A 12,136-nucleotide genomic window follows, 5' to 3' on the forward strand; every position below is an offset into this window, starting at 1 on the left:
TGGTAACCATGGAGCCTTAGTAGAATTACTGTCACCCAGTGCATCCATTTACAAGTGTACCCAAAAAACATGGAATAGAGCCCTTGCAGCCACTTCTTGCCAAAGCTTGACTGTCAAGAGGCACGTAGAAATGCTGAGAATGAATGGCAATACAGTTCAACACGTACTCTACTCGGCAACAAACCATTGGAATGTCAGCTTGATGGCAGACTGTTAACCGACAAGAGGAGCCAAACGACTTTTTTTTTATTTTCACACATTGAAGGGATGTGGTGTACTTTGATCTGTGCTGCTGCCTGGTTAAATTCTTTAAAAGGGAGAGGTCTTTCCAAGAGGCCCCCCTGATAGCCTGTGGGTACCTCCCGCCAATAAAGATGACTGGGTTTCCACATGATCTACATTTAGGTCTGAACAGTGGGTCCTGGACTGGACAAGGCCACAACTTCAGGTTGACCTCTTGTGTTGACTTCCCTTGCACAGTGTTAAGTCATTAGTGAAGGTTCTGACTCCTTGCCGGTGTGGTGGCGTGTGAAGCTGGAATGCCGAGCAGTCATTCAACTCTTCCCCTGAAACCTGTCCCATATCAGGGGTGCAGAAATGGTGGTTTCACAGCTGTGATTGATAGGCTGAATCTGTGATCCCTGTGGTTGGAGCCATTCTACTTACCTCGTGTGTACCCTTAACTGAGCTTGATTTAGGAATGTCAGAGGCAGTGCTCACCAATATCCCAGCTCCTCTGACCTTGATGCAGCCATCCTTCCATGGGAGCCAGGAGCTTGAGAATTAGGTACACATCGTACCCCACTGTCTCTCCTGGGTGGCAGGAGCAGACTTACCAAATGACAGCTTCCTAGGCAATGCAGACATTCTATGTATGGGCTGCCTGCAGTCATTTACATCACTGGAAACAATCAGCAGAGAATGGAGGGCCAAACTGACCATTTAAGAGACTATCTATGCAAGCAGATGCAGAATACTTAGGAAAGTACCGGTACTGAGGACAATCACGCAACAGAGTTAGAAGCCACAAACTTTGTCATCTTGTTAGTCAGTCAATTTGTATGACCATAGCATGTAACCGAATCACAAATCAACCAGATGGAGATTAGAAAACATGACTCTGTGCCAAGTCTTTGGGCAATCTACGTCCGTGAAAGCTATAATCATACCTCAAGAAGGAATGTAGCAACGATGTTTTATCCCTAAAACATACATTAACACAGTTTACCATTATTAAGCCATTCTAAAACCAAACGAGTTGCTTTTGTGTCAACCTACACACTGGAATGCTGAAAAATAAGCTCCAAGACAGCCTAATAGTAGCCTTATTTCACAACATGTGTCTAATTACAGCCTTGCTCTCTACAAGAATGGAATTAACAGTGAAGCTTTATTTCATCACCAAATGCAATTCTACATACATGGCATGCTTACAACTCTAGAGGGTTATGAATACTGCTCATTCTTTTTGTACTGGAAGATTAACAAAAACATTGATTTTACTACTTTAAAAAAAGGAAAAACAGATTATTTGTATTCATATCTTACGCTCTTCAGTGTGATGCCTTATTCAATGAGTTTGGAGTGAAACAAAAAGAAGATGCACGATAAAATTTTAAAGTTTCCCCTCAAATCACTATTAGAAAGTTTTTTTTTTTTCTCACTGATAAAAAACCCTAGTTTTTTCCCCCCATTTATGGACCTCTGGGTTTTAGACTTCTGCTATGAGTAAGTCTCTGCAATGGACTCTCATTCGCTGAAAGCTCTATTTTAAAATAGATTTGTGTTGTAACCTTCAGCATCCACCTTTTAATAAAAGGTTTCTTGATCCGCAGTTGCAATCAGAGGTTTTGCCCAGGTTGTGCGTGATCGCAGAGTCACACCCATGTGCATGTGTGCATACTGAAGAGGAACTCTGTTGTCGAACTCAGCCCAACATATGTGCACAGGTAGAACTGTTGCAGATGAACTCAAACTACATTGTTTGCATCCTGTTCAGGCCCTATCACACATTTGGGAATACATGAAGAAATGTCCCTTTTTTCTTGGCCGAAGTGTAAACTCTGCAGTGTTTTAGCTGCTTTGCGTTTTGTCTTCACTGTACTTTTTTGTAAGCCCGAAGCAGAAAGGCCATGCATGTAAACCTCTCTAACAATTCTAGGTCCAGATTCCTATGCAGAATCAAATTTACTCTACAAGAGTTTATGAACTTTAAATATTGGGTATATGTCCCTGAGCCAGTCTTAGAAGAATTATTTGAACTACCCTGATTGGCAAGATAATTACTCTGCTGCAATGCTGGGCAAGTTAATTATTCTGCTGGCCAGTTGCAAGTTCAAAACTCACCTGGAACAATCAGCCCGATGTCAAAGATTGGATTTCTTATGGCAGAGAATGCTGTGAAATCGTTATACACCGATTAGCAGTAGCTCCGTCATGAAACTGCAAGATGTTCCCATATGGAACAAAGAGACCCAAGAAAACATCTTGAGCCAGTCATCACAGTGGGGTTTCCTTGAAGCCTGGTGGGAAGAAACCTGCTTTGCATGGCGGAGCCTGGCTCAGATGGAGGTAAGCTGCCACATTTCTTTCTACTCAGAATGCTGTGCTAGTGGCTGGGCAGCCAGTAGGCCGATCCCTGAAACTGCCAGTTGGGTGCAGAGAGGTGATATCGCCGTGCTGGTCTGGGGAGATGCTCGCTCATTCTAGAACTCTTCAGGCCCATTTATTTTTAAATTCCTGTAAAGAAAAAGAGGCTCCAAAGAAAAGGAACAGAAGGGCAATGAAGGACCAATATGCATGTGAACCCATATAGGAACTGTGAGAGACACTCACTCGATGTATATTGCTGGGGCTTTCTGGACTTTCTCCACAGCTAGTACCACAAGCCCATTAATTCCTTTTCAGGGCCACTAGAGAGGGTGGTTGCTGGAGTTCCTAAAGGAACTAGATTTCCCTGGATCTTTGTGGATATGTCCTATTAGTAGGTCTCATTAGAAATGGTACTACAGGCTTCTGCTGTACACACAGGCACCCTTCTGCAAGTGAATGAAGGCCTTGGTACTAGAAGGGTGTAGCCACGAAGAGTACTGTGCTTCGAAGGCCACAGCGTGTAGCTGCCTGGAAGACCCGAGGTCAGGAGATGACCAGGATGAATATGAAGGAAGGGGCAAGCCACACAAATCTATCTGTTGAAAAAGAGGGAAAGCAGCAGTACTTGAGGTGGTAAAAAGTACTGATTAACAATGCAAATTATTGGTCTAATAACATTAAACTAATTTATGTAGCAATCGTTCAATATTGGTTAGTAAATATTGAACCCATTTAAAAATATATATATATATTAAAGAAATATTTTAACTCCTGCTTATGTGAGTTTCTGACTTTCATACATTTGACATACATTCTATATAGTTGAGGCAGAAACCCTTTCCATGTGCAATCACTAAACATATGAGGAAAGCTTCCCGTTGCATAGAGAAAGACACAGTGAAGTACACAAATGTGATTGATAGAATGCTTGAATTAATATCAGCCACTGGTAATTACTTGGTCACAACCCAGTCCATCGTTTGTGTGCACACCATGCCATCTCAGTTTGAACCCAGCCATATGCAAATCAGGCTTGACCTTGCTCAAGTGGGAACATTCCAGCCCAAACTTCCAGACCAGGTCATCCCTAAACGAGACCACAGACAACCTAGGACCAGTTTAGACCTAATGATAGATCATCAGCCAGGTATAGCTTGGTTCCAGTGACAGTGTGCACTGGACCCACGTCTGGGCATACCCATCCCCTTAGGGCAACACATATAAGTAAACAAACAGTCATGGATAGAAGATGTGAATTAAATCTAAGCCACTGGCAATTATTCAAGTCACATCCCAGTCCATTGTTATTTTGCACACCATGCTACCTCAGTTTGTACCCAGCCATATGCAAATCAGTCTTGACCCTGCTCTAATGGGAACAGTCCAGCCCGGGCATAGAAGAAGACAGCACAAGTAGGCTTCCAGAATCATGCAAATCACATCATTTTACACTGCAGTGTTGCCACCGAGCTATACTGACACATGAAAATCAGCCTTACCACTAACCTAAACCCAACACAAACTGTGTAGGATCCTTAATTACTCAACTGAATTTGAAAGATTAACCTTTTGCAAATGCAGGGATGTACAAGTAAGTGAATACCAGAAATATATATATATTTTCCTTCTAATGTCCATATAAAAGTTCCAATTAAACCAGCATAACCCAAAGGGGTTCAGTTGTTTTACTGTTGTGCTGGTTTGTTCTGAATTGTCTTTGCAAATACACTAACTTGTTTACACTTGCCCTCTAAAGTGGTATGGGTGGCTTCCCTGGGTGTCTCCCCCGTGAGTAACAGAACTAGAATGCTTGTGTACATAATTTGCGTATAGTACTGTGCTCGTACTCCCGTCTAGACTACAAAGGTTCCCTCCACAAATTACATTTATCAAGGGACGAGCACTCTTAGAGTGCTGTATCATTCTCATCACCATGCCTCAATTCCAGATGGGCCATGTGGGGCATTTCGACAGCTGTACGAATCTCTAATTCTTGACAAGTAACCAGATTCAAGGAGAGAGGTACATATCCATTTGGTGTATTTAGGGGCTTAGGGGTTCTAACAATGTTTTTCTCATATGGAGATTTTAGGTAAGGGATTTCCAGGTATAACTCGAAGAAAGGAGGACATCTTTCGATAACATAACTGAACCATCTGGATGGTGTCCTCAGGGTTTAATTTAGGCATTTCTGAAAGGCCTCCTTGTGTGTCATGCTGATAACCATTGTGCTGGGCTACAAGCTATGTTGCCTGTTATAGATGTTGAGCCACACGAATAGACATCCTCTTTTTGACATCCAAAAACGGCATCATCTGTTGAGTCAGAAGTTGTGGCAAACGGGTGCTAAAACCTACCTTGGAAGTAGCAAGGAGATGGTATTCAAGACTGGAAAAGAGTCTTGAGTGCCCTTGCGGCATACAAAGTGGTATTGGAAAAAGCGCAACCACGCCACTTGTACAGCGCGTGCCTGCCTGCCTTTCTACACTGAGAGCAGCTCGTGCGCTCGTCAGCTGGGGCCTCCTCCCTCTCAGCCCAACAAGGCAGTAACAGAAAATATCCCCTGCTGCCAATCTACCCCGAGCTTCGAGAAAGGCAATTTTTGAAAGGAAAAAAAAACGAACATCCCAGCAGCTGCGTGAATAATGGGGGATGGGAGTCTACGTCCAGGAAAAAAAATGTTTCAGGCGCCGAAAAAAAAAACTGAAGGTAGATTGTTCCTGACGCAGAGCACATAACATAACGCCACGCATGACACAGTCAAATTATACCTTATTTCTATAGCCATCGGTATTCAGTGTACCTTCTTTTCAGTTACTTATTTGCGTTTTTACCATCTGTGCATGATTTGTGTAAATTGAATCGGGAGCGCGTTTACAAAATAGGAATAGGAACATTCTATACAATTGGGTAAGCATCCATCTATACGAGGAATTGTCCATTGCGGGGACAATTTGTCGCACTACCATTAAAGCGGGTGTAAGAAACAAAATTATTTTCACTGAGAAAAGGTAATGTCCACATTTAGCGTCAAGAAATGATGCTTTTTGTTAGTATGTAAAGGCAGATTGCCAATTCCATCCATGTCGATGGGACGCCATATTTACAATCGTGTGCAGTAATTTAAAAATAAAAGTGCATTCTGGGAGTCGTAGTTTAAATGCTGGTATATTTCACATATTGGTCTAACGTACCAGCTACAAACGATTTGCAAATGGAAAACCCAGGCCTAAAAAAACGCTGTGCTGATGACATCACGCGAAAGCTCGAGGTGCGGGTCAGGGGGTTTATATGTGCTGAAAGCTCTATAACGAGTCCTGTCGGGGCTCTTACAGCCCAGTGTGCCTGGGGATAACAAGGGCTCCTGAAGCATGGTGCATCTGCGGGTGCTCGAGAATCTTACAGCACTAAGGGCATGGGCAGAGAAATAATGGTCTGTGTGGAGGCGTTCTAGATAGGCAAGTGTCTCTAAAATACCAGTAGGGCTGTTCAGAGTCAGTCAGATAGCACTCTACGACACTGGTACAACCAATTACCAAAATGGCCGCACTATTTCAAATCTGCCTTAGGACATTGGGCACATGGAACTAGCCATTCTTACAGTCAGATGCACCTGTGGGTGAGGAGAGTTATTATATGCGCCCTTCTGCACAAGGTGCCATAATGCAGGTGTTCCCCGCTACTACACACAATGTGGCTGCATTGAGTTCACACAGCAATGGATGCACACCTGCAGGTGCTCACGCTTCTAGTAGCATTCCAATTAAGCAGATAACGCCTGCTCTTTACGCACAAATGAAAGTGCTTTTGTTTCTTACAGCCACACACTCGGTTTCCAACCTCACACTTCTAGAAGAGATCACGGTCCCTTTATTCCTGCCTGCCTCAGGACGCTCACAGTTTGAAAGTTGTGCCCTGCTGGAAAAGTCGATGGTTTTCAGCAGTCGCGCTTTCATATGAATATCAGGGATCGAGAGGGAGCGTTTATTCAAATTGGTATCGGTTTTAATATCTATGCTTGCCTATGCATGAATTGCTACAATAAATTGCTAGTTATCTTTTTCTAGGGATGGTCAGCGTTTGATCAGTCTGGAGGTGTCTAGTGCCTTGCATTGTTTCGCCAGAAAGCCAATAATCTTGAATGTATTGTTTGCCAGTGTGGCGGGGATGTGCGGCTGGGGACTTCAGCAGGTGTATCTGCGGGGGCGGGGATGCTTAAGACTTTGGTACTTGCCCAACAGCGCTCTGGGTTCCGCCGTGTGCAGGGCAGCGCAGTCTGTCACACGAGTGTGGCTGCAGGTGTCAAGCTCTCCCAAGTGCACACCAACACGAAAACTTCAGCAGGTGCTCTAGCTCTCACAAGGGTGCACCCACACGACATTAGATTTTTACGCTTGTGTGTGTGTGTGTATATATATATATATATATATATACATATATATATATACACACACACCTGTGAATGTCTAGGGTTGTCATAGACCGCCCGTCTGTTAAAAAGGTCTGCTTCCTCACATCCACGCATCCTCGTGGGCATGTCCAACATTCTTGTATCTATGGTCACCGAGCTGGGCGGGCGCAGGACTTTGTCATGTTGCCCGTGCCGGCCACTTGCATGCCACGCACCACTTACCAGTCAACGTGTGGCTCGTCAATGACCAGAAGCTGTTTGAACTTCTTGGCTTGTCCTGTCGCTACCGAGGTCTGCTCCACCAGCCCAGCCGAGGCAGCGGCCGCCGTCTGCTTCACGGCGTTGGATATGGAGGAGAAGAAGCTGCTGCCAACCGAGGCAGACTGGGTGGACTGCCGCCTCTCCGGGGCCGGCGAGGGCGCGGCGGGAGGAGGCTGCTGAGCTGGAGCTGGAGCTGGAGCTGGAGCTGCAGATACGGCGGCAGGTGGCGGCTGCTGGGGCTCCGGTCGCTGCAGGTCGGTCATGTATCCATTGGGCAGGTTGGCAATGAAGCTGCTGTCTGAGAGCCGGCGACGTAGAAAGTTCATAATTAGGCAGGAGAAGCGCTGGCCGCAGAATGTAAAAACCGACTACCCAGAAGATAAACGATAATATTGCAAAGGATGCAACTGTATGTTTTGTGCCAAAAATAAATCCACTGTATTCCGAACAGGTGCACTGTTAAAAATATTAACGCCTTTTTTGGCTTTCAACCCCTGCAAAAACAAACTGCAATATCCTCTTTGCAGGAGCAGGGAAGAAAGGCTTTGATTTTCCCTTTCTTCCGTATTCCCTCCAGCTAATTGAGGATCTCGGAGGGTGCGGATGGCGAGAGGGCGGCAACTGCCTGATGCTCTGCAGTGAAGAAGCAGCCCCAGCCCTGCTCCTTCTTTCACGGATGCTGCTGCTGTCAGTCTGATTCCAGCCTGCCACCGATGCGGTGCAGAGGACGGGATCTGGGATAAGTGGCTCCCTTTGTCAACGCCTTTCCGAGTGGAAATGAGCAGCGGCTTCCTCTAAGACTGGGCGTCTTTAGAACGAAGGGACCGAAATTATTTCATCCCTTATCCGAGTGACCCCTTTTCACCTCTACAGCTGGCTTCCAGGGAGAAAGGTGAACAGCCACCGGGTCCCGATGGGAAATGAATCAGAGTACCTTATTAAAAAGAAGCGCAAAGCAAGCCGAACCCAAAAAATGACGTGAACAGGCTGAACAATGGTCTGTATAAATATAGCACAATTGAATAGTGTCACAGTTACAAGTGGTATTTATAGCGCATAGAAACCCGAGTAAGAAGCGCAATATATTAGTACTACTAAAAGCGCGTTATCCGAAATAATTAAATATATGAAGCAGTTTATCCTTATATCACACACTTTTGACTGTTCTGTAAAGTGCAATTTCTACTCAATGGCTTATTGAGGTAATAAGTAACCAGATTACAATTCAGACGTCAAACATCAATGAGGATAGTGATGACTTAACAGCGTTTCTGTATTTTAATAATCATCATTGCTTAAATATACATTTACAGTGCAATATAGCTTAAATCTCATAAGAGCTATGAAAGGTGTTAGCGCGTTGGACCTTAATAAGTAAACTTACACGGGAACGCGAATAGGTAGATTAACCTTTTGACTCGTTTAAGATGTTCTTACCATAGCTCCGGTACATAATCAATACACACTAATCAATAATCATTAATCATCAATAATCAACGGAGTCAGTAAATGTCACACACCATGACCTTTCAGCCATGAATAACCACACCTTGAGTAAAGTTTAGTAAATTTATTTCCCTGTTAGTCGGTTCTCACGGAAAGCTTCTGTCAAGCACTTTTAACAAGACAATGGACATCTCACAGTTTACTTTACTGTGTCAGCATTTTTATTAAATGATAAGGAATACAGCTTCTGCATGAGGCCTGGAAAAACTAGGCCAAGACACTTGCTAAGTTAAGGCCTACAATTAATAAGCTAGAACATACGTCATAACCCTAAATATGACATATTACTACAGTAATCTAAAACATTTTCAATATTCCATAAGTATTAGTCATTAATGAGTACATTTCGTGAACATTGGTGGCCATTCCCTGAGGTCACATTTCAAACATGTGCATTATTTTTCTACATTATTCATTTTCTACAAAATTCAATTATCAAAAATACATAAACACATTAATAATTTCTAGTTAAAACACCTATTCAGCAATCCCTCCTCTGATGAATAAATGTATCATCACACTAATTACCACCCACAACTTTTAAAGTTAGATTTCTTCAAAATGTTGTCTTCTTGAATTTTCCCCGTAAATTCTTTCCCTTTTCTTTTCTTCCCTCTTCTGATTATTATTAGAATTCTTCAATTTAATTCTTTTACATAATTTGCACAATCCCCATATTCATAGTAGACAACCCACGACAATTAAAATTCCCTGTAATATTTTCATTAGAACCCCATTCTAAATGTTACTGAGCCAATTTCCCACTGAAGCAAACCCTTTGCCAACCTTTTCCCAAACACCTGGTTCTTTTCATTATTTCAAATCACTACTTGCATTAGTCAGATTAGTAAGTAAGTCTCATCTCTTTACTACTATCGGAAATATACGAGCAACAATGCCTAGAGTTAATCATTTTACAGACTCCGCCATCATTCGCTAAAAGAATGTCTAAAGCAAGATGATTTTGAAGTCACAGCTCTAGCCCCAGCTAATTCAGTATCTATCAGGAGTATAGCCCCAGAAAAATTTGTCAGCATGTTATCCACAATAGTAGACAACTTTCAAATCTTGATAGAATTCAGGATGGCGCTCACTGAAGGAATCACCGCACCAAAATTTATCTCCCACTCTCGCAGAAGAGGACTCCCTCCTCTGTCTCTTATGATGTAATTCAGTCACTTTCAGAAACTTTTTCAAATCCTCCATCTGGTAAATCTTTGGGAAAACTATCCCCAAATAACATGTTCCATACCATCCTCTTGGAAGATGGTAATAAACATTAAGTCCACAAATATAATATATCTCCAGAATTGCAGGGTCCTGCCCATTCAACATAAATGTTCATTTACTCTGGAACAAAAACACATGCCTGCATTCACTCGTACCCACAAATAAAGTGTCAGTGCGTGACTTTGGTCTATATACACAAAGCTTCCCTAAGTGTAGTATATCTAAAGCTAATTTCCCTTGCGTTTTAATTGCGCTATAAGCATAATCATTCTTGTAAGTCCCTTTCTCTAAACCTTTTTCTAATTTCTCCTTCAGCGCCTTTCTCCTGTCATCAGCTTACACCTTCTCTAAAGGTGTAAGCAAGCATGTCAAGTTGTTCCTATGTGCATAGGTTGTACCAAACGTCAATGTAGGTTCAAAGAATCCTCTAACTAACACTATGTCATTATCCTTAGCTACCTTACTCAAATACCTAATGATAGGAACACACAAAAACACAAGATCATGGTTAGAGTAGAAATATTGAATATACTCCTGGTTATAAAACCTTGTTAGTAACAGACTAAAATTTATTCCATATGTTAAGGGTAAGCTATGATAGGAGACTCCTTCTTCGACTGACGAAGGAATCTGCGTACACACAAGACAATTCTTCGCGTCCATTGTCTTAACATACTCTCTCAATAAGCGATAGAAAACATTAAAGGAAAGTTCTCCCTGCGCATTAATATAATCATGCAAATACTTCTCATCTAACTTAAACCTCTCTAAAGCCGTTAGTGCAGTAGTCGTCTCAAAAGCAGAAGTATGGTTGGCTTTTTTCACATCAAGAACAGACATACCCTCAGTCAATACTATAAACAATATCCCACACATAATTGCCAAACCAATGCTCATATATTTTCAGTGCCTAGCATCCCTAGCCTGCTTATCAAAGTCACCCACAATCTGTAAAGAATCAGAAAGCAGAATTTACTTAGGAAAACCTGCAGCAAAAATAAAAAAATAGACAATTCTTCTTTCAGCAGTTCACTTTCACTTCCAGGAACCCTTCTTCCTTGTCAAAATCAGTTAGCAGCTTGCCAAAATCAGGTTTCAAAAGACAAATCAGGTTATCAATGTATTTTCCGGTTACTTTCAACAGTCTCTTTCTCAAAAATAATTCTCAAATTGTTTCAACAGTTCAGTTCATCAATCTTCTTCACATCACCTCAAAATATTGACTTGGAACCTCTCTATCAAAACAAAAAGACATACATTCTTGTTGTCATTCGTTTGTAGTTGCATACTCCCATTCAGGACCTGCATATCTCTGACTTGCTATTCTCTTTCTCTTCAACTTTCGATCACCATTCAACTCTCCTTCACTTAATTCTTCTTTTCTCATAGTATCTACTTCTTCCTCTATGGTTGGTTCGACAGCCACCTCTTTCCTTTTATCCACTTGCGATTTCGGCCACTTATCTCCTTTCAGTGAACCCTCTGTCAGTAATCTCGTCAAGAATGAACTTGAACCCTTTTCCTTCTCTATGGTGTTTTCTCTTGATGGACCTGCAACTGGTTCAGGAGGAGTCGGATCACTTTGACTTTGAACCACCTCAACTCGTTCCCCTTCTCGGTCTGGCAATTGCTCTGTCCGTCTTTCAGAATCATCTGCTTCTGGCCCCCTTTTGACTAGGTTCTCCTGTGGCTTCAGTTGAGATAGGTTCTCTGATACTCTCCTGGAGGTCTCCACCCTTGTCTCTCACAGGAGTAACTGAACAGTCCTCAATCAGCTCAGATCCAGCCTCAGTTCCTCTTTGTTCTTTTTCCGGTCCTGAGATTTGTCTCACTGTTTTGGCACTTTCAACAACGCTTCTTCATGATCCAGTGGACATGCCACTTTCTTTGTGTGACTCACGTGAATCCAGTTCGGGATCCCAGCACACTTCACAGCTGTCATAGTTGTCAGGACCACTTGGTACGGTCCCTTCCAGCGAGGCTCTAAACACGTCTTTCTCACATGCTTTCGGACAATAACCCAGTTCTTCAGCTCTCAGGTTATTCCCCAGGTCATGGATTGGTGGCCTCCACCTGCTGAGAAAAAGAGCGGACTACATCAGCCAGACCCTTGCAGTAATCCAATACCATATCATC

At 42.8% G+C, this 12,136-nt stretch overlaps 1 protein-coding gene across 1 annotated transcript in view; it reads right to left on the reverse strand.

The window, feature by feature from the left end:
• The window catches only part of SYN2 (synapsin II), a 1,016,740-nt gene extending 1,008,530 nt beyond the window's left edge, over positions 1-8,210 (reverse strand). Inside the window, exon 1 of the mRNA XM_069206656.1 lies at positions 7,226-8,210. Within this exon, the coding sequence (XP_069062757.1) occupies positions 7,226-7,590 (365 nt within the window). The 5' untranslated portion in view covers positions 7,591-8,210. The remainder of the gene's footprint in view (positions 1-7,225) is intronic.
• Between the last annotated feature and the right edge of the window lie 3,926 nt (positions 8,211-12,136).

Source organism: Pleurodeles waltl, chromosome 9, assembly GCF_031143425.1.
Source record: "Pleurodeles waltl isolate 20211129_DDA chromosome 9, aPleWal1.hap1.20221129, whole genome shotgun sequence".
Lineage (NCBI taxonomy): Eukaryota > Metazoa > Chordata > Amphibia > Caudata > Salamandridae > Pleurodeles > Pleurodeles waltl.